Source organism: Bactrocera dorsalis, chromosome 2 (genome assembly GCF_023373825.1).
Source record: "Bactrocera dorsalis isolate Fly_Bdor chromosome 2, ASM2337382v1, whole genome shotgun sequence".
Lineage (NCBI taxonomy): Eukaryota > Metazoa > Arthropoda > Insecta > Diptera > Tephritidae > Bactrocera > Bactrocera dorsalis.
Window position 1 is genome coordinate 5,652,674 of NC_064304.1, and position 24,267 is coordinate 5,676,940.

A 24,267-nucleotide genomic window follows, 5' to 3' on the forward strand; every position below is an offset into this window, starting at 1 on the left:
GTTTGGTTGACATAGCTATAGTAGTTTCCGAGATATGTACAAAAAACTTAATAGGGGGCGGGGCCACGCCCACTTTTCCAAAAAAATTACTTCCAAATATGCTCCTCTCTAATGTGATCCTTTGTGCCAAATTTCACTTTAATATCTTTATTTATAGCTTAGTTATGACACTTTTTAGGTTTTCGGTTTCCGCCATTTTGTGGGCGTGGCAGTGGGCCGATTTTGCCCATCTTCGAACTTAACCTTCTTATGAAGCCAAGAAATACGTGTACCGAGTTTCATCATGATATCTCAATTTTTACTCAAGTTACAGCTTGCACGGACGGACGGACAGACGGACGGACGGACGGACAGACGGACGGACGGACGGACAGACGGACGGACGGACGGACGGACGGACGGACAGACAGACATCCGGATTTCAACTCTACTCGTCACCCTGATCACTTTGGTATATATAACCCTATATCTGACTCTTTTAGTTTTAGGACTTACAAACAACCGTTATGTGAACAAAACTATAATACTCTCTTTAGCAACTTTGTTGCGAGAGTATAAAAATATGTGAAATATTCATAAGGAACAGAAAATTTCATTTTTATGCAATAAGTTCACACTGTTTCATCAGCCTAAATACTTAACTCTCTAGTGCCTACTTAAAAACTAAAAAATCTAACTTATAGGCTTGTCTCAGCACACATATAGTATATGTATCATGACAAATATGACAACAGGTCGGTAAGCGCACTTCGGTAGTTATAGGTATGTATGTAAGTATCAAAAGTAAGTATCAAAGTACTTACTTAAGTACCAGAAGACACTTTCGCACACACTTATTCGCTTATCAATGATGCCGCCTATTATATACTAAGCGGCGACTAACTACAGATGCACTTACATGTGCATTATAAAGTCATACATATACATACATACATATATGTATACCTATGTCGGATTTTTAGTTTTACTTTTAAATTATTAAATTGCTTTTGTTTATTGTCATATTCCTCAGTCAATTGTCTTTTGTAGGACTTTTTCTCTCCAACCCGACGGTTCGGTTATTTCTTAGTATCAAACTAAACGTGTGCGCACTCGCTTCGTATATTCGCAAATCAGCTTTAATAAACAAAGTTGTTCACTGTTTTACTAGAAACTCGAACTTATGTGATATAAAGTTCCGTCTTTTATATAATATATAATATTCTCCCATAAATTTTTAAAGTATACGCGCGGAATAATAAAAGTAGAAAATTTTTTGTTACCAGCAAAGACAGAATCAATTACAGTTACTTAAAGGTAAAAATTATGTAAAATTTTATTTGAAACGATTTAGTGCTAATATGCTGGATTCTCACAGAATCTTGTATATACATTTAATCAATAATTACCATATCGAAAAAAAAGTGAAAGATTACTATAAAAGAAATATACGACATGCAATTTACAATGCAAACAGATAAACTAACGGTAATCATAGATTAATCGGATATAGGATATAATAGGATATCAATTTTAGAAAATTTGGAATCTATGCTTTCCATGTTTGCCATGCTATAATATCAATAACAATTGTTTCTTACGTATAGACGAGTTCCAGATATGTTCGAATTAAAAAAAATGAAGCAGTATAAGAATGTCGAATAAGAAAAACGAAGCAATCTAGAATCTCGAACAAAAACATAGTTTTTTGAACCTGGTTTTTCCTACTTCTTTTTTCTTTCTACACTACTATAAACAATAAATAGTAAGACTTTGTTCATAATTTTAAAATTCAAAGTGATCCCCTTCGACCCAATACACATGTGGAAACGTTTTTTTTTGATTCTCGAAACAGTTGCTAAAGTCAGTTTTCGGAATGGCCTTAAATGCGATTAGCGCGATTGTCTTCAATTGACTTAAACCGATTTCTTCGCAGCGGTCGTTTGGGTTCGCTGAATAGCCAAAAATCAAACGGAGATAAATCAGGCGAATGAGTTGCTTGTGGAATAGTAGTGGTATGGTGAACGTAGAAAACTGTCAACAAAACCTTGAAATTAACTTGCTTTGACGTGGATTTTTTGGTTTCGGCTCACCTTTGCCACGATATTCGGCCGATTCATCGTCTAATTTCGGATCGGAAGCACAGATCCAAAACTTATTGTCAGTAATGATACGTTTCATAACATCCTTGTGTTCGGAAAGCATGACCCTGTTTTAAAAAAAAAAACCGAATGATTTTGGAAACAATCGCCCTTTCACTTTCCTTAGGCTCCACTGATCCTTAAAAAAAAAAAACAAACAAAAAATTACTATAGTTTATAGTTAGTTTTGAAATTTTCAAATATCACAGTGGGATTTTTTCAAACAAAAATTCTAGGAAAATGAAATGCTAATGCAATCGTACGACCATATAGCGAATCTTAAGGGAGCAAAAACACGAAAATAGCCGTAAGAGCCAGATCTGAAGAATAGGATGGATGTGCAGACAATTCGAAGCGTAATTCATGGGTTTTTACGATTACCATCGCTTTCACTGCCTTGTGACATGGTGCATTATCGAAGCAGCACTTTCTTTTTCTTAAAATCTTTCGCTTTCCGGCGATTTCATTCTTCAAATGACCCAATAAAGGTATGTTATAGACGTTGTTGATGATCCTTCTTTTTTTCACGGTAGTCAATAAAAATTATTCCTTGTGCATTCCAAAATACAGACGTCATAACCTTGCCAACCTACTGTTGAGTTTTTCCACGCTTTGGAGCAGTCCACTCGGATGACTGAACTTCAGATGTTTCATGTTTCATCCATTGCCTCATATCGATGCAAATATTCGGATTTATTAAGCTTGAATATCTCGAAACACTGCTCGGAATCATCAACTCGCCGTTGTTTATGGGCAAAAGTGAACTGAACTTACGCATCTTCTTTGCACAGCGCTTTCGCATACCAAAATATTCGTGAATAATATGTTGCACAAGTTCAGTTGGTATCTCTGGAGTGCCTGCTATCTCGAACAACTTCACTTTACAGTTATATAAAATAGTTTTGTCTACTTTTTGTGATGTTTTCGTCGCTAACAACCTTTTTGACCTCCATTACGTTCACTGTCTTCGGTGCTCATTTGACCACGTCTAAACTTAGGATATCAATTCTTGATCTTAATTTTTCGTAACACTGTCCGGAAACTCGTCATAAATCCAACGGTATCACTTATAAGGAAAGCAAAACTTTCTGAAAATTTGAAGAAAACCCTAATGAAATTGCAGTGTTCTAGAAATTAGTGAGATGTATAGCAAACTGCGTTGTTCCGAAGTTCGTATTAGAGAAGTTCGACTGTGGTATTTACATTTGATTAACACCTTGCTATGGCTATACATATGTATGTATATTATACGATCGTCAGAAATATATATATGATCCATAATACAATGTTTTTATAGCTTTCTTTACATATCATATATTCACTACTTTGCGGATCGATGATGTTGCATACGAAATCACTACAACTTTTAATTAATTTTGCGCTTTCCGATCTTATAATCAGTTGGGATGATTGACACCCATAACAATATCATATTTTAAAAATAAATTTATAAAACCATTGATATGAAAAAAAAAAATTTATATAACTATTGATATGAAAAGCACATGAATATGTACCCACGTTGAAAGTTCTATTTTTATGAATGATCGATTTATTTTCATTGCCCGTCACATCAATTTCTTTCGCTGTGTAATCAAGCAGATTTTCGTAAATATATTTCACCGCTTATCATTTTTTAACACTTACTGCTTGGGGGCCTATTCGAATATACATACAATACATATGTAGACACATTTACGGTTGTATGTTGCTATGTTTCTTATCTACTATATTGTGCTATAATACCGTATGCAGCCCGTTCAGCACGTCATTAGCAATTATGACGTTGTAAATTATTTCCCATACTTCTTTAATTGGTACATATCATTCACATGTACATACATACATATGTACAGGTATGTATGCAGGGGTGCGCGTAAATATAGTCTAACGGCATGTAATTTGTCATAAAATAGTCGCCATAAATCATATCGCTTACACTAATTATCACCGTAATAATAGTGTAATATTATATTATTTTCATAGACGAATGCGTAAAAGATAAATTTTAATTATTTAATAAATTATATAAACAATAGTTAACGGTAGTACACCCTCGAGTCTTTTCAATGCCCCTGCAGGCCACAAGGCAATGCAACGACGATTATATCCGCTACAGATAATGCCTCAAGTGGCGTCCTACACTAACGTTCATAGGCAAGGGTGCTTTTGTATTGCGTAGTAAATTTGATCGGACGCTCAGGCATTGGCATTCCTTATCTAAGGTCTAGACAAATAGTAATTACAATTATAGTTACATATGTACGTAATAATCGTCTCCTCTAGGTATTTGCATTTGAAATGAGTTTGTAAATAAATTTAGAAAGACATCTCAATGCAATGCAAGATTTCTAGTTCCACGAAAGATTTACAATTTCTAATCTCTCAACGTATACTCAGTCAACACCGATAAAAAGTCAACACCATATAACAGTATCACACTGGGTAAATGGCCTATCATTTAGATCTACCGTTACACTTCAGACAACTTTTATGGATTTAACATTGTTCGTTTTAGGATAACAAAGTAATATGGCTTAATTAGGTTATAATTAGAATTTAGACCATACTAAACTATTTTAAAAAGATAAAGATAGTTGTGATGATTTAAAAGAAAAAAATTTCCAACAACGATAGTGTGGCACCTAAATTCTTATCAGATCTTTATTCGTAGTATGAAACAACCATGAAGTATGGATGCTTTCGCCCAAGCGAGAAGCGGGTGCGAACTTTGAAAGCAGATGCTTTCCACAAATATATGTGAAGATGAGATACACTGCTGTGAGAAAATTTGAAACTTCGATTTGTGTACATATATAAAATTGAATTGACGGGAATTAACATTCAAGTAGTTTACTGTGGATGCTAACGGCTATAATAAGGTTTTATAATACTATATACTTATGATCTTGAGATTGTGGTGCGAAATTTATACATACTCTAAATTTAGTATCACCAAGATCGTATGATATAGGTCATAATATATATAAAAATTTGCGATTATTAAACGGTGAACATCAATCATTGCGGAGAATAAAGTGCTTTCCTTAGCTTTTTCTGATGTTTGAGCTTGGCTTCATTCTAGAAACAAAAACAGATTATATAACAATGTCTAAAGACGAGCTGAAAGATTTTTTTATCCAACCAGAGTCATAGTTATACCTTTCATAAGCAATGGTAAATTAGACAACGGTAGGTTCAATACTTTTTGTTACACGAAATTCCCAAAACTTACAAAACTACGCTGAAAATACAATTTTTCGAAAAAATGTCGCTGTAAGTCCAGAACATGTTCCAAGAAATTAAAGACAACCCGTTATATATGATGAATGAATACTGCAAATATTAAAAATACTTTTTTTGAAATAAATAAATATGGACTTATATTTAAAATTTAATGAGACAGTTGAAAAAAACGAATTTACCAACAAAAGTCTATAAAGGCTATATCCAAGGTAGGCATCGCATAACATATTTCAAGAAGGTACTTCGACAAATGAAAAAGTTTTCCACAATAGGACTTCATTAAGATCGTTCAATTTGAATGGTAGCTATATTCCATAGTGGCCTGCTATCGGCGGTTTGTACATAAGAGCAGCTTCTTTTGGAGAAAAGGACGTGTGCAAAATTTATGATCAATAACTCAAAAACTCAGGGACTAGTTCAGGAATATACTAAGGAACCGACGGATGGACGCAGAGACTGACATGGCTAAATCGATTCAGTTCATTACTCTAATCAATTATACTATATACTTATTTCATATAAGGTCTCCTTCTGGTTGTGACAAACTTCGCGGCAAACTTAATATAGCCTGTTCAGAGTATAAATATTAAATACATATCCATTACCTAACATATTCTGAGTATCATAAATTCTTAAGCGTCGCGTAAGCGTAATACCGTTTAATCAATAAAAGTGTTTCGATAATCTCTGAAATGAATGGAAATGTTATTGGCGTCATTATCTCCGAAGACCCTAATGTGATATATGTACACATAGATAAACCCCACAAGTACACGAAACACGCCTTGGCGTCAAGATTATTAATGCTATATTTAAGTTCATTCAAAATTACTTATCATTGGAATATACCCACTTAAGTGCCCACTCCAAATTTCCGACAAAACTTCTTCAAATAGAACTCGTGCAATTTTTTACACAAACCAATTATGTATGTGCACAGTCATGAACGAATCATAAATCGAGGCTATGGACAAAGTTAACTGTTTGCCTGTATCCAAACGACTTCAAGCTTGTACTCTATATCGTCTGACGTCTGACTACTATTTACTTGAACAAAAAATTATAACCATGCTATTTGATGTTAAGTATACCAAACAGGTGAGGTTCGGCCTTTTTATATGCAGAACTATCATTTTTACAATTTCAACTGATAAAGCGAGTAGAAGGAATAAGTGGATCGTCAAGCGTTTTTTAATGACATTCCGACACATGCCAAGAAGAAAGTACCATCGCGTACTTGCGTACCTACAAACAGTACATGAAAAAAGTTGAGGCATATCGAAAACTTAAAGGTCAACAACTCGACAACTTTTTGCCATTTTTCCGCTAGAGACATTATTCCCTCAGTGTAAAATTTTTTTGGTTTCTCGAAGAAAAACTGCGACTGGTAATTTTCACAGGCTTCTCTTGAAGCCAACTTCACTCCATTAAGGGAATTCTGCGTTGACAGTAGTGATGAGCGATATTTCACTACCGGTGATTTTTTCACTGTGATTGAAAAATCGCAAATCGCAACTGCGATCACTTTTTATAAATAGCAGTTCGCTTCTATGAACTGCGATTGCGATCGCAGTTCGAAACTGTGATCGCAGTTCGAACCAGTGAATTGTGATCGCAGTTCGAAACTGTGATCGCAGTTCGAACCAGTGATTGCGATAGCAGTTCGAACCTGTGAATTACGATCACAATAGCAAATAGCAGAAAAGTAACAACTTTCTTCAGGGTATTGTATATATCGTATATGCTATTTTTCGTCATAGCGGTTTGAAGTTTTGAGTGTAACGTTCTTATATAAAGCATTTTGTGATGAAAACAAGAATTGTAACTAATTAATTTCAGAAAAAGTGATGGAATAAAAAAATTACGGGTTTTTAATATTTTCCCAAAGATTAGGAAACTCGCGTTAATTATTTGGTCTTGAAAATATTAAAAGCGGGTATTCTAAACAAACAAATTATCAACCACACTAATGGTAATTCCTTCTAAGAAATGTGTGAAACCATCATACCAACATACAAATGAACTATGCAATACGCTCTAAGTGTCAGGTAGCCGAACCGCTCCAACATTTGCGAAAATGTAGTGAAAAGAAAGGCGGAAAACCTACGTAAGTGGTAAGTGGAACAGACCCGGACTTTTATTCGGCCAAACAGTGTCAAATTGGCAGAATCTGCCGCTACAACAACAACAACGACGTTTGAACGTCGACTTAGTTGCGATCGCAATAGCCATATAAAATCACAGTGATTTAAAAATAGCAATCACTGAAATCACAGTGATCTAAAAATCGCAATATCGCTCATCTCTAGTTGACAGAAGCAAATGGTAGTCCGATGATGCAAGGTCAGGGCTATATGGTGGATGCATCAGAACTTCCCAGTCAAGCTCTTCCAGTATTTACCGAGTCATCAAAGATGTGTGTGGTCTAGCGTTGTCCTAATAGAAGACGAAACCCTTTCTGTTGATCAGTTCTGGCCGTTTTTTTCGATTGCTTGCTTCAATCTCATCAGTTGTTGACAGTAAAATGTAAAATCAATCGTTCGACCAGACTGGAGCAGCTCATTGTGGATGATTCCTTTCCAATCCCACCGAACACTCAGCATAACCTTTCGAGGCGTCAGTCCTTTGCGATATACGACTGCAATGACATCTATTGACAAAATACGAAAAGACTTTTTCGACTACCCAATATACATACATACATATGTACTTGTATATGTGTAAGCTTATAATAAGAACTGCAAAACTTTTTTCATTCACTGTATGTTATGCAGAGACACCGTGCTAGCGGTGTAGCGGCGTGGCATGAGTACATAAATACTCCACCGTGCGATAGTAAAACAATTAAATTTGCTTTCCAAACAAGCAGGGCTTTCTATTTATCACCACCGATAACCACCGAGCCAACAACACTTTTTTTTTGCCCGCCCGCCTTCGTGTTGATAATGTGGTTTTAATTCTTGACAATGCTATTTTAATGTCAGATTAAATTTAACGCTTACCAAAACAAGATCAAATCTCGGAGCAGTTCACGGTTACTGGAACTGGCCTTTAGTCGAAAGTTAAATTCTGGAAATAACTGTATAACACTTATATGCTGCAGCAACGGGATTGAGCTTACTGCTCATAATTATCAATTATATCACCTAATGCAAAATTGTTGTTACAAATTGCTTGCAAAAAAGATAAGTGATAAGTGAATGAATGGTCATTTTGTACCTTCCAACGTGATATCGTGTTTGAATAGTTTTCAAAGTGAACGCGGAAAGTTTTGATTACATTTTTTTCGTATTTTCCTCGAGTAAACGCGAGAGTTGTAAATTTGGTAGAAATTTATTAAAACAAAGCAGAAAAATATAATAAAGTCAAAGTGCTAATATACAATTTTTACTGGAGCTGTAAATTCTGGCGGGTAAACATTTAAAAGTAAATTCATTAATTATAAGTAAATAGTTTATAAAAATTAATAAAAATGTTAATGAAAATACTTTTTATGAAAAAGTTAACCATGTAAAAAAATTCATAAAAATATTTATACAAAATAAGTTTAATAAAAAAATTAACCCTGCAATGCCTCAACTAAAACTATAGCAAATTGTGCAACTTTAAATCGCAAGTCATTTTCACAAACGGCGACGATTTCTTAGCGAATCACAAGTGAAATATGCACACAAACTGTTTGATAAAACCAAAGTGAAATTCCAAAAAGTTACAAATAATCGGCAGCTAAAATAAAATACTATAATTTATCGCTCGTGCCAGTTAAAATAGTTAAATAACACTTTTCTATAAATCTGAAGTAAAATTTGCCACAGATGTGTGTGGCTGCGGGCTATTTGAAGTGTCCTGGTTGCGAATTTGAGTTCAAAAATTGGCCGTACAATTCACGTACAGTTATTTCTGTAATTTTAGTAAATGGTGCTAGTTTTATACTTACACTTCTTGGCCACAACACAAAATATCCTACGTGTTAGGCCATTTTTACTATCATTTTCGGTTTAAGCAACGTAAAATTAGCTAGAAACAGCCTCTAAATGGCAGTCGCAAAATGAGTGTAGATTAGTGTAATTTAACCAACTTTCTTAATTGATTAAGTTTCTATAAAATATTCCTTAATTTAACGATAAAAAATGCTCATCTTCCGGATTGAATTCCTTAAAATTACAACAAGTTATAGTAACTCAGTGTTTAGTCAATCAACGGATGATAAATGAGAGATTAATGAGAGATTAAGTTTTACTGTCCAGCTGTCAGGTCATACAAAGCCTCGTTCTTTAAATGCAGATGAAACTTGAGTTTAATTGGAGCTGAAGTATTCTTCATACAAGACATCAACGCTTTTTGTGAACTATAAGAGTGACTTGATATCTAATTTTGATACATAGTCTAGTCTTTTAAACTGTGGAGCTGCTAGATATCAACGACGAGTTCTAAATAATGCTGGACAGAGGCATAGCTGGTGTTCCAGCGTCTCTTTTATGCCTACTTCCCTTAACTTTCTGCATGTATCGTCGGTACATATGCTCATCAGGTGCGCTTGTGATGCCAGTAAGTTGTGACCCGTCGTTATGCCAACAACTGTACTTCAATCCTTTTAAAACCGAATGAGTAAAAAGCATGCGTCTTTTCCCGAGGAACTCTTGTACATGATTCTGCATGTCCTTAAGACATTGCATCTCGTCCTGATTTATCTGCCAACTCTTTCGAAAATTCCATTGTATATCGATATTATTGACTTCCGTGTTTCCTGGACCAGTTTGGTAGCCTCAGATGCATGTCTTGATCTTATTTATGTTTCCTATCCGAGTCGCTTTCCTAACCTCCTAGAAGATAACACAGTACTCCACAAGCTTGAAGCGTCGCCTTAGAGTAATCTTAAAAGCATTTATCAGAATAGTTATTAAGTATTTAAAACTCTACGTAAAACAAAATTTTCCTCCCAATTTATGAGGAACTGATTTGAACTGTTTAAATTATGTTAAGCTTAATATACTTATATGTATGTATTACAACGGACCAACGTTCTAAGCATAATAGAATGTTTATTGAGATCTGTGATCTATATACCTATGATCTAGTACTCCCTCCCAATTATCGCAAAAGCTCACATAGGTTCATTAACCTTATTCAAGGATCATGCAATGCGCCAGATAGCAATATGGTACCTGTTGTGTGTATGGTTTTCTGAATCCCAGAGTCTAGAAGTAGGGACTCCTTAGCTTTCGGGTCTGTGTTACAAAATTGACATACAGTAGAAGAGGCAATACCCATATTATATAGATATATCTTATGTCTGCCTGAAAAATGCTCAAGTGCCCTTTGTCACGGAGAGCTTAGTGCGTCAACCTCCAATTCCTGCTTTAATGTGATCTAAGTATATCTCTAAGTAGCAGCCTCATGACTTACTTTTCTATCGCAAGATGTTGAAGAGGGTATAATAGTGTATATATACAAGATAGATAGAGCAGACTCGTTACAAAAGCTCCTTGGCTCTCAAGTTCTATAAAATGCCGTTAATAGTAACCCTTTAAAGTGCTATAAGTAATCCCTGCGATAACTGTGACTGACTTTTTACGGAGCATATCAGTTAACCTTGAAGATATGTATATTTGCAAAATTAAACAAAAATATAATCTTAACTTTCTAAGCACTAAATTTAGATATAAATTCTAAAAGTGGGACTGTCTTCACCCTTTAATTTGTTTAATGTACAGATCTCTTAAACCACCAAAGCTGCAGCGCAAATATTACCAGAACCCCTACCGACAGTGTGAAAATTGATAAAATCGGAAGAAACCCCTCTCACTCTCAATATATCAATAACTAATTACCCCAGATGGACAAGTATATAATTTTACCTCCGAAATATAATATTATTAGTGGGCTTTAAAGGAGACGGGGTCAAAATAGTATCAAAAATGGGTTGAATCAGGTCAATACTTCTCTGAACCCTCATATACCTAATATAAAGACTATCTAACTTCCGGATGACTTTATACCAAAGGTATCGACCAGTAATTCAGTAATTAAAAAAAATTACAAAACGTGTTTTATTCCTAACAGTGTATCTTTGTGTCTAAAATAGATAAAAGTGGGTGAAAACTTGACCTAGCTCCCATATAAGTAATATCAGGATTTTCGAACATCCGGCTGACTTTACTCCATATGATTGGTGATGATATTGAAGATACCTTAATGAAATCGAGGAAACATTTTTTAGTACAAGTATGTGCTATGATAATAGTTAATAGATAAAATGGGTTAATAGTACCCAAACTCCCATATACTACGTACTATATAATGATTTCCGCTTTTATAACAAAATATGCCGAATTTTACTTGTACACTTGTACACTGGTTATGAATATATAAAATTTCTTGGTTTCCGATCCTCTGTTTGTCGTTTTACATCTTGAGGTATTTCCCCTTTCTTTTATTCTCGCAAATTGCAAAAGTATAAAATGTACGGTTGCACGCGAACTTAGCCCTTCCTTACTTGTTCAAATTGGATTTAGATATAAAGTGACCAAATAGAAAACTGAGGGGCATTGTAGCGATAATTGCGCTGTGCAATAAAAATGAGTTAGTAAACAAACAAAAACGCATTCATAAAATCACAAACTTAAAAATTGATTTTCTCACAAGTGATAACAATTAGTTAGAAAGAACCTTTGAATACTTAAATATAACTTCCATAAATCAATAAAGCACTTCACTTTATTGCGCATTTTTTGCTTTAATATGACAGCGCGGAGTTAAGAGCTTAATATGGGCACTTAAAGTGGGCACTAAATACATATATTTCACCTTGCTTATCGCAGCCTTTTAATTCTCATACAAATGCAACTTTATTTCCAGAACAGCATTGTCTCTACTGAAGCGTAGCGCTATCTTTGGGCTAAACACCAAATTTGAAGTGACAGCCACAAACAACTCGATGCACAAATAATCCCACACAAGCAAGAAAAAAATATGTTGGATGAAGTGAAGAATGGCGATGTCAACAAACAAACTGTTTCAAAGGAGGAGGAGGAGGAGGACGAGTTCGATGAATCGGAAGCAAATGATCCCTTCCAGAAGATCATGGAGCGCGTCGGCAATCACGGACGCTTCCAGCTCATCTACAACATGACATTCGTGCTGGCTTTGGCCGCCGCCGGCTCGATGGTATATATGAATATCATATTGGCGCTCGACATACCGGAGCACTGGTGCACCGTGCCGGGGCAGGAGCTGACGAACTACTCGCTAGATGAGTGGCGGCGTATGACGTTGCCGACGTAAGTATGCGCATAGTAATATGAGCACTATGCAAATTGGGAACTGTGCAAATAAGTATGTGTGTGTAAGTCTCTATGCATATGTGATTTTTCTATCAGGGTGATACTTAAGTGCTCCGAAAAAAAAAAATTTTATGCCCTGAATAGAGTACAATAAGCTTGGCATGCAGTTTGCAACATCCAGAAGGAAACGTCGAGATCCTATAAAATGTATATATAGTAAGCGAAACTGGCTGAGACGAAATCGCCATGCCTGTCTGTCTGTCCGTTCGTTCGTTCACCTGTATATACGTGAACTAGTCCCTCACCTTTTGAGGTATCGATGTGAAATTTTTCACAGGCTCTTTTCTCTCCAAGAAGCTGATTTCTTGTCTGATCTGCTGATAACAGACTCCAAAGCATACAAAGGGTGATCCATTTCGAGGATGTTGTCCGCATAATTTTTAGACTTTACTTATCCCCATAGGAAAAGTTTTAACGGTGTGGTATCACACAATCTTAGAGATCAATCGACCAACCCAAAACATGAAATTATCTGCTCACCAAAATTTTCTCTCAATAAATCCCATCATTTTTTAAGAAATATGGGCCGATGATTCCACCGGCCCACAAACCACCCCAAAGGGGGGTGTTTTCTGGATGAAATGTCAGCTCTTGAATCTCTTCAGCTTGCTCTTCGTCCCAAATGCGACAATTCTGCTTGTTCACATACCCATTAAGCCAGAAATGAGCCTCATGGCTGAACAAAGTTTGGCTTGAAAACATCCGATCTTCTTGAAACTTTTCAAGAGCTCATAGAGCGAAGCGATATAGCTTGGGAAGGTCGAGTGACTTCAGTTCTTGCATAATTTAAGATCTCGACGTAGAGTGCGCCAAGCCATTCCGTACGTCAGTCCGAGATGCTGCGAACTGTGTCGGGTCGACTCTCTTCGGTTTTCGTGTACACTCTCAGCTACGGCTGCTTCACCGTGTGCTGAACGTGATCAATTCGGTCAAATCCAATAATAAATGTTCGGTGTCAAGATGGGTGTTGCTGTTGCGAATAGTACGCTCAAGGAAAATTGTGAAAAAAAGTTTAATATGGTTTCCATTGTTTAAATTTTTCTGCAACATAATAAGTCCAATAAAATATTCAAATATTAATTTCAATATTATAACCAATTTTGTAAGAAACCAAATTGTCATAAAGAAATCTACAAAACTATATATTAAGTACCACCCTTATGTAGCCAAATATGTACGCATGTGTGGCAGCATTTTTCATTTCGTAAGAGAATCAGCTTTATTTGAATAAGAGCAAGGTGAGTTGGTTCGCCAACAATTGGCAGCTGTTCATCTGTTCATTGTTGACTTTTCACGTTGTTCATCGAACCAGCGAGTGCGCGGTTAGACTCCGTTATTTCACGTAATTTTATTTTATTTGATTTCATTTCATTTTATTTTATTCCACCTAATAAGTCGCTCCCATGGTGGAAATTAAAATTTAAACTCGATTCTTTTATTTGTATTTGCATTGCTGCCAACACCCACACCCACACCCGCACACCAACAACAAACACGCGCACCAATGTGGGCTCATACATACAGACAGAAGGATAATCGCGGCGCCAGCAAGCACAGCAACTGCGAGATGTATAATGCAAATTTCACGGAAATCGACGATTGGCTGCGTTGGAATAAAACCGAGTCAAATGTAACAGGTGAGTAATGGCCGCGAGCTATACCAGTACACCCATACCAACTTAGTATATGGTGTTTTGGTAGCTACGTTGCCTTTGAACTCTTAAACACCGCCAAATCAATATGTAACGGTACATGTGTCTTATGTAAAGAAAGAAACTAAACATACATTCGAACACATGCCACAAAACTCAAACATTGTCTTTCACACAACGGAGCACAACAGAATTAGAGGGAAGTGAGATTTTACCTAACTCAAATGGTTCCTGCAGTTCCATTAAGACATGTAGGCGATGAGATCCGAAAACTTATAAAATGTTCATCTGCTTTGAGTTTCTAAAGGTTTTTCTATTAGAAACTACTTTATACAGTACTGGAGACTTTTACCCGGATTTATCCGCTGTTTAGCGCCAATTGGAGCGTCCAAGTGTAGACAGGTCCTTCTCCACCTGGTCTTTCCAACGAAGTGAAAATCTTCCTTATCCTCTGCATCAGTTATGACAAAACTGTCGAAAAAGCCAAGTCGTGAGTGTGTCGACTGTTGTTTAATGATAGGAGGTATTTCGTCTTGCCCTCGTTCACTATCAGACCCATTTGCTTCGCCTCCTTATCCAATCTAGAGAAAACAAAATTAACGAGCTTGAAATGCCATCCCACAGTTCCCTTATACCGAGTTGCTTTTGAACAGAATGCAAGTGGAGTAGAAATCAGCTCCTCAACTTCGAACCTGCCTTGCATTTGATGACGTGCATTTTTTTGGTTGCGATCTTGAAAGTCATCCAATTCAATGCTGCGACCTCGGAGATCACCCTTCTGAAAATCACAATAGAACATCCACGAGATCTGACATGGAATAATTTCTCTCCTCTGATCTTGTTACGAATTACAGCTTAGTTTACCGTTACCACTTTAAAGCATTGTTGCACTTACTCTCCTCGGGCTGTTATCCTTTTCTAATTTCGTTTATTTCGCATTCAGGTTTTACACTTTCTCATACATTTTTTATCATGCCGTAACTGGTTTTCACACACATATGCGGAAGCGTTTTTCATTTTTTTCGCCATTCACACATTGACCGTCTAACAGCGTCGGCAAATTGATTTATAGTCTGCGTGGCAAGAAAGAAACGCTTCTATTGCTGTTTGCGAGAAAAAAATGGATTTGACTTGTGGCGTTGAGCGAAAATTTGCATCCATAAAATACGAGTGGAACAAGCTGAAGTTTGCTCAGCAAAACAACACGAGTTGCAAAATGCTGCTTAATTTATAGGGTCGGATTCGAAGAGAAGGAATGAGTTTGAAGATAGTGCGCTAAAGTTGAAACACGAACGTGGATGAGTGCAAAGCGAAAGCTATATTTTATATGTATGCATAATTCGATGTGTGGTTGTCGATTGAGAAAATTTTAAGGTTAAAGATGTTCGAAAACACTTGTGAACAAAACCGTAATCTGAAGGCTCTGACAGTATCGAAAATAGTTCTGTAGACAATTTGAGAAAACTACTTGTTTTTTTACTTCGCAACAACGCAGTTTCGAATATAGAGTCCATAGACGTCGTCGGAAGGTGAATAGCTGCGAAAGTGGGTATCAGACTCAGAGAATCTGTGTTCTTAAAAGAACATGTATCTGAATCCTCGGATATCCGCACACACTTTGACTTTATACCAGACCACTTAGAACATGGAGCCGACAAACCGAACTCGGACGCCTCCTTCTTTAATCCATATACCGAAGATAGAAAGAACAGTAGAATTCTTTACGGATAGGTCAAAGTGCGGAGAAGGTTGGTGGAGTTTGGAAGCTCTCTATTTACTCTAGTTTAAGACTTCCATGACTATTGCATTGTCTTTTAAGCCGAGGTTACAGCCAGTAAGCTAGCAGTAGATCTGCGACCTCCTTCAGAGAAAAGACCGTTCACTCAGACATCAGAGAGCTGATACAAGCCTTGAACTCATTTACAGTGCTCAGGGCTGGTCGAGGAGTGCCTAACCTCGGTATCAATAGCATCGGGTGTTTTTGTGATAAGACTGGTGTGGGTGACAGAACATAATAGAATCGCAGGCAATTGTAAAGCTGATGAGGCTAGGGTGCCGCTACCGGTGGAATGGGAGCTGTTCGGTGCTCCCGTATTTTCTTGTGCTCTACTATTGATAGCTGGGCTTCGCAGAAGCTTGGCCCAAATTTGCTCGCAGGAGATCTAGTGATCACTTTGCCCTCAGTAAGGGTAGCCTCTCATTAGTTGTGGGGCTTTTAACAGGTCATTGCCCTATTGGCGTCCATGCAGTAAGGTTGGCGATCTTACCAGACGCCATTTGCGGAAACTGCATGGAAGAAAATGAGGTGGAAACAACTTAACACTTCCTTCTTGACTATCCCGCGTTTGGGAGGTCAAGACTTAAACACTTGGGAGCACATACCTTCAGACATCCCACCGAACTGGCGGGAGTTCTTCTTTTCTAAGGTTTCACAAAGGACTACATATATCAATCCACCTGCTATCTTCGATCAGCCATCTAACTTAACCGAACCTGATTGCAATAATTTTAATGAAGGAACTCTGCTAATCAGGACTCGAATTAGGCCAATAAGCGCACATAGAAACAAACACATTAACACGGCTCTCGTTAAACTTTATAAGAAAAAAATTAGCTAGTAGCAGTGATTTTAAAGCATTCGGGGCATGGTGAAACGAACAAAGAACACGCATAAAATGAAGTAGGCGCCACTGAGAGAAAATAATAAAGGAAGCCTTTCATTCAACTATTGAGAATGCTTGGAACAAACAATATCCACATTTCTCCTTCTAACTCTCTTCTCATTGAATTCAAAAACATTGTTTCAATTGAACAACTCTTGAACATAAAACGTAAAACTGGTAACCAAACCAAATCGAAGCATCAAGAAAGCCCATAATCAATCCACCAAAAAATTAAGCATCTTAAACTCTCGGATTATCCACAAAGCGCACTTCGAAAGCTCGCAAAGAACGGCATAACACTTTTCGAAAAATTCAACATTAAAATTCAAAAACTTGTTACTTGCAACAGCGATAATTTTCCACAAATCGCACAAATAAATATTTCTTCGAAAATTGTGAAAATGTGAAAACTTGTAGCCGAACGGCAAGCAATAATTGAAGCAAAAAGTACAAAACCGAGAGCAAAAGTGCAATGCTCGTAATAAAAACTAAATCAATGAGCAGGAAGCAACATGAACAGAGTGGCGCAAGGGCTGCAGAAGCACAACACGCTACTTCCCTTCTCAAGAAGGAAGAAGGTGCGAGAAGGCGGCGGCCTGCGTGTGACGAGGAAAAGTAACTTTTCCATTTGCTCGGGCATAACTTTTTACAACTTTGCACTTTAATGCGTTTCACTTACAACAGCGATGCGATTTCATTTCACTTCCACTTCCACTTACAATTCCATGCTCGCTTCAACTCCCTTCAATCTCGAACTTGGCTTCGGTTTCTACGTTTCATTGAATTTCATTTTGGTTTCAATATATTTCTCGCTTTGCTTCTTTTGTGGTCTGCTCGAGTTCAGTTTAGTTTTGTTTAGATTTCTTACGCAGCATCTTGGATCGAGTCGGTCGGTTTGCCTTAATTTTGTTGTAATCTGAGGCAAGCAACTAACAAACAGTTACAAACTCGGCTAAACGGTATGTACTTATGTGTCTGTGTGTGTTTGTTTGTGTAGAGATATAGCGTCTGTCAGACGCTGCGGCTTTCCCTGGAGACAGCCAGTCTAACACCTCCATACACATACTTATTTATATAGATAGTTAGGTGCTCATAATTCTCAATACATTCTTACTACCAGCTCACTTTCCCACTTACGCTCGCCGCTTCCTCCCCCACATACATAACCACTTACATATATATTTCTTGTTGATTGTTGCCTTCTGCCGTGCCATTTATGCATCCTTCCTGCTATTGCTTCCGTCTTGCAGATTGCCAGCATGGCTGGAGCTACGATCAGACGTGGTACGAGTCGACCATACCGAGCAAGGAGAACTGGGTGTGCGCCAAGGATTTGTATGTGACGAACACATTTGTTGTGGGACGTGTGACAGAAGTCATCGGATCATTTGTGCTGGGACAAATGGGTGATGTGTAAGTGCAGCGACACTTCGTAAGTCCACAGTTGCAGCGCGGCGTCGTTAATGTCGGCGCTTGGTCGACTGGCTGTGTTGGCCACAGTTGGATTAAATAGAAATTTACTGTAAAGCTGTGTAACGCGACGGCAGGCGGATAATTGAAAATGTTTTTCCGCTGACGCGTTGCTCGGCTCCAGTGCTGCAACTGCAACTACTTAAATGCGCTCTTCGCTTTACTTAGTTTGCCGTTTCATTGACTGTCATTTTTGTTCTCTTTTTTCTCTTTTCTTTCGTGCTACTTTAGTTTTGGCCGGCGCCTTGTCTACTACATCAGCATCGGTTGCTGCGCGCTGGGACGAGCGTTCTCCATCGTAACCACCAATGTCTATTATGTGTTCCTCTTCTGCACGGGATTAACTGGCTTTGCGGTGAATAGTTTGTTCCAATCGCCACAGATTGTTGGCATGGAAATATCGAGAGAGTAAGTGTTGCAATAAAATAACAAACAATCACAACAAACACAACATTATCAAACTCTTAATTAAATACCGTAATGTTGTGTGAGAATGAATGAATTTAATTTAATTTTGTTCCGTGGATAGTGTTATACCAGAAGAAGAATAGTCGATTTAGCTGTAGGTTGTGTGAGTCATTTTGTTCCTAAAGCATAGTCCAACTTCCCACCATTAACAGAAGAAGCTTGATCGCTAGTTAAAAATAACAGGTCTGTTGAAAGGTCCCCGGCCATAGATGGCGAAACTAGAAGTAACCCATATAATCTTTAGTCAGCCCTAATCCTGAAAATCCGCGAGCATACATTTACAGCTGTCGGATCATAGCATTATTGTACCATAATCTCCGAAACACGGCCCCATTCGAAGAAAAAGAATGTGCAGTTTCACCAAGGCAATGCACCGTGTCACAAGTCAGTGAAAATGATGACAAAAATCCATGAATTGGACTTCGAGTTACCTCCGTTGTTATTGTTGTAGCAATAGAATTATGCCGAGTTGCTTTGGCATCCACCGTATTCTCCAGAACTGACCTCTAGCAACTATTTCCTGTTCTGAGATCTCAAAAACATGCTCATTGGAAGATATTTTCGTAGAATGAGGAGCTGATCGCCGAAACTGAGCTCCATTTTGAAATAAGGTATACATCGTACTACAAAAATGGTATCCAAAAGTTGGAAAGTCGTTACAATCAGTGCACCGCCTTTGAAGGAAACTATGTTGAAAAAAAAAAAACAAATTTTACTGTTATATTTTGGGCCCGCAAAGTTAATTAGCTTTGTTCCAACGGAAACAAGGAGCGTCTGGAAAGTCAGACAAACAGGTTTTCATATACGGAATGGATACAGATTTTGGTTGAAAGAACTGTAAAAGAAACCAGAAATTTGAGAGTCATAGGTTAGGTTAGATAGCTGAGCTAGAGAGACCGCGGGTGGAGTGGTATATGTAGTCCTTTGTGACTACTTTATTCGGGCGTATAGATTAGCAAAACGCACAAGCAAACCGATCCCGCCAGTTCGGTGGGATATTTGCAGATATGCGCTCCCAAGTGCCTAAGTCTTGACCTCCCGAACGCGGAACAGTCAAGGAAGAAGTATTGAGTTGTTTCCACTTCATCTGGTAAGATCGCCAACCTTACAGCATGGACGTCAAGGGCAATGACCTGTTAAAAGCCCCACAACCAGGGAGAGACTAACCTTACTGAGGGCAAAGAAATCACTAGATCTCTTGCGATCGATCTTGGGCCAAAAAGCTTTTGCGACAGCGCATGGCGGTCCAACGCCGTTTTTCTATATATACAGTATAGTGAAGAGAGGCAGAGACTCGTATTAAGGCGCAAAACCTGATAGAATTATGATTATGTACAATACTACATTTCGATATGAAGCCCAAGAAAGTAACGCTTCAAAAGTGATTCGAAGAAAATACTTACTCTCTCTAGCTCTTCATCTCTCTCTCGCTCTCTCAGAAAATACTTTCTCTCTATAGCTCTTCCCCTCTCTCGCACTTCTTCTCTCTCCCGCTCTTCCTCTCACCAATGCTTTCAGTACAAGAGTACGCATTAAAGCTGTATTAGCTGCGATATATTGGATAATTAGATTTCACGAGACCATGCATTTTTAATCTACATGGGATCGAAAAAATTAGGTAAGACAAAATTGTTACTTTTACGTGAAACTAGACTTTTTTGCTTCAAATCTCTACCGCTTATTGAGAAACAGACATATATGTATACTAACAACTAACGTTTGTGGCGACTCTCTGACTACTTAGTACACGTTTGAGCATTTTAAGTTGCGCCCACTCGCCGACTTTCACCTCACATACACACATACATACATATTATATATACACTCTGTATTCATTATTTACTTGTTTTTATCTTTCGCAGACAGGACCGCAGCATCATCGCTATTTACCAAAGCGTTGGCTGGTCCATTGGCACATCGCTGATGCCGCTGCTCTTCTGGTGGCTACGTGATTGGGTTGCCTTCATGTGGCTAACAACGATCCCAACCGCAATAGTTTTAATTTTCTTCAAGTACGTATACCCACACACACACATACACATACCCATCAATACACTCATACTAAATACGCGAACTACACGGGAATGTTGGGTGCAACAACAAAGTTATCTCCAATCTGTACAGCAATGCATAGCGAGTTCCAGAAGGCGCATAGCAAATCGTACTAAATGTACCGCTACAGTTTAACTGCAGCAACACGAAAGTCGCTCATACGACGTGACGTACAGTTGTACGTGTGCGGCGTGGCAAGCAAAACGGAGGCAAGGCGCGGAGTAGCAAATGAAGCGGCAGCTACTCGCGCATTCAAACGGTCATTCATTCACTCAATCCATTTGCACGAGTTTCTAAGTACGCGCGCCTGTGTGTGTGTCCGTGTGTTTTGCTGCATGCTGAGGCAACTCAGCAACGATTTGCCAGTGGGACTGTCGATTTGTGCGCGCTTTCAAATCGATTTCGTTTGTGAATTTCATTCGAGCGCATCGCATCACATCACATCACTTCGAATGGCCGGTGAGCGCGCTGCCCTGGATCCAATCAAACTCATTCAATTGTTTCAATTTCACGTGCCGCCGCCACGCCACGCTACGCTACACCGCGCCACTGCGCCGATACACGTTTCGCTTTTTGCCCGTCAGCGCGCGCTGCTAAATACACTTGTCCAGCAGACGGACTGAAATGAAATTTACAAGAGTTTTTATGGTTATGCCGCCAATATACTTCCAACTGCAGCGCTTTGTTGCAGCTCATGGTTATTGCATTTTTGTTGTTGCTCTGATAATTTCTCGCATCTGCAGCGCTTGCTCATACCATACACATACATACATATATAGTAGATAGTAAATTGGTCTTTCTCAATTCAATTCTCCACGCAGATACGTCATTGAGTCGCCGCGCTGGTTGATTAGCAAACACCGATACGGCGAGGCGATCACGCAATTTAAGAAAATTGCAAGAATTAATGGCCGCGAATTCGACATGACGGAGAAGGAGCTGGCGCAGATGTACACCAATCGTCAGGTGGACGAAGTGACATACGGCATGGCGTCGCTCTTCAGCGGCTGGCATCTGACACGCAACACAACCATTATGGGCTTCAGTTGGTAGGTCAGCAAAAAGGTTGCTTCTACTATTGCCTTTATTTTTGCCATTTGTGGTCGCAAAAAATGGGTCACAGCCCATTTGTGGGAAACAAACTGAAATCTATGAAGTAGCCACAAAGCAAATAAAACGTTTATTTTCAGGTGTGTTGTGGCGGTTTCTTACTTCACGTTGGTGCTGTTCAGCACGCGCATGGGTGGCAACCCGTTCCTGAACTTTCTGCTGCAGAGCGTGGTGGAAATACCCGCTTATGTGCTCGGCAGATACCTAGGTGAGTGCGCCTTAGCAACCTTTCGTCGAACCAAATTATAAAAAAATTGCGCTTACCTCTTTCCAGGTGATACTTATGGCCGCCGCTTCACGAATTCCTCCTCTTTCCTCATCTCATTCTTCGCCTGCATACCGCTAATTATCTATGCGGCAGGTAAGATAAAGTTGAGATATTTACTAACTCCTCACAGAAATCTGGCTTCACGCACTTTCCTTTAATATTTCAGATGTCGAGTACGAGATGGTCATGGTGTGCCTGGCCACATTCATCAAGTTCCTCAATGCGCTCACCTTCTTCACGGTCAATCTGCAGAGCATGGAGATTTATCCGACTTGCATGCGTCAAACGGGCATCGCGCTGGGCACGATTCTCGCGAATGCGGTCGGCGTTTGCGCGCCATATCTCGTCTACTTGGGCACAACCGTGAACATAAGAGCGCCCTACTACATTCTAGGTACACTATTCTTCATAGGCGGCATCGGCGCGCTCTATCTGCCCGAGACGCTGCACAAAAAGTTGCCCGATACAATGGAGGAGGCGCGGCACTTTGGCAAGCATGACGTAAGCGCATGTGGCATGCAAATTTGGATGAATATTAGTTAATCCCGGAAATGTTTTTATTTACAGAAATTCTTCAGTTTGCCTAAGGCGCCGCCGAAAGTGGAAGAGACGCGGCCCACTGCAGAGGAAGTTCGTCTCAATCAAACAAAGTTTGCTCCCTAAAATTGCGCAACCAAATTGTGGCTGTTGTTGTTGTGTATGGGAAATATATAGTTATGTTTAGCTTTATGCAGTATTTTCACCAGGTGAAATTAGTTTTTGTATGATATGTGCAGTTGTGTGTTTTGTGTACTTTAAGCTGAACTTAGTCCCGTTATATTTACAAATGTACATGTGATCTATGAATTTATGAGTTTTAATAATCGGATAACGCAAATAATTGTGAATATGGAGAAATAAAAAATTTAAAAATCTCACACCAGTGAAATTGATATTACCGAAAAATAAAGTGCTTTCTTTAAAAATTAATGCTTTGGAAAAATCGTTAAATACCGATTTTTTCGAAAAGCAGCGTCGCGTTAACATCTGTGAAGCGATGCTTTCTGACTACCAAAATGTCATAAAACGTACTTTTACTTATGATGAGCATATGTCCCGGAAATAGACGATCAGTTGGCCGAATTTATTGGCAAGGGTGAGCCGAAGCCGAATAACCACGTCGAAGCCTGTCAAAAATCAAGGTTATGGCGACAGTTTTCTGCGATTATCGAGGTGTGGTGCACTCCGAATTCCTTCCGATCGCCCAAACTGCTTGATTTAGCTTCGTGTAACTTCTGCAAACTCAAACGCCCAAGTGACTTTCACTCTCCACCTAAGTCTAGAAAACAAACAGCTTGCCTACCGTAAAGGGCACAGCACCACTACAGCACTTAGCATCATAAATGCTCAGATAGTTCAAAGCCTCAACCAAAATCCACCCTGCGAGTGGACGATCCTCGCAGCGTTAGACTTGTCAAAAGCCTTTGAGACACAGTCAGCCACACAACGGTACTAGAGGACATCGAAAAATCTGCGTTCCCTCCAAGGTTGAAGAGGTGGACTATGAACTACAGTGTACGTGAGTGGTCGGCAATCATGTGTACAGTCCTCTCCCCGCTACTGTTAATTTCCTACATTTCGAAACTCCCTTCTCCATTAGAGGGAATTTCTGTCACCTCGTACGCTGTTAATTGCACGATAGAGACGTTGAGCAATGAAACCTCCCATTCTGCCTCACTATATCCACAGCGACCATATTCACAAAGTGGACGAAGGAGTACACACTTGACCTATACATTGCAGTCGATGGTGTTAAAATTCGGACTCTCAATATCACTAAGATTTTAGGCGTGACAGCCTGTGCTCCTTTACTCCTCATACGACTGCGAGTATTGC

General features: G+C 38.6%; 1 protein-coding gene across 4 annotated transcripts; it reads left to right on the plus strand.

Annotated features, from left to right (window-relative positions):
• The first annotated feature begins 1,041 nt into the window (after positions 1-1,041).
• Positions 1,042-23,303, plus strand: LOC105233612 (carcinine transporter). Of its 4 annotated transcripts, none has more exons than XM_049450406.1 (11): positions 1,042-1,296; positions 12,225-12,646; positions 14,234-14,346; positions 18,275-18,437; positions 18,726-18,902; positions 20,825-20,974; positions 21,836-22,063; positions 22,205-22,332; positions 22,399-22,485; positions 22,559-22,893; positions 22,960-23,303. In XM_049450406.1, the coding sequence occupies exons 2-11, from the start codon at positions 12,339-12,341 to the stop codon at positions 23,053-23,055; spliced, it is 1,785 nt and encodes a 594-aa protein (XP_049306363.1). In that variant the 5' UTR covers positions 1,042-1,296; positions 12,225-12,338; the 3' UTR covers positions 23,056-23,303. The 4 variants fall into 4 exon arrangements, with proteins under 4 accessions (XP_049306363.1, XP_049306366.1, XP_049306365.1 ...); XM_049450409.1 differs by having other exon boundaries at positions 12,230-12,646; XM_049450408.1 differs by lacking the exon at positions 1,042-1,296 and adding an exon at positions 8,381-8,792.
• The last annotated feature ends 964 nt before the right edge of the window (positions 23,304-24,267 follow it).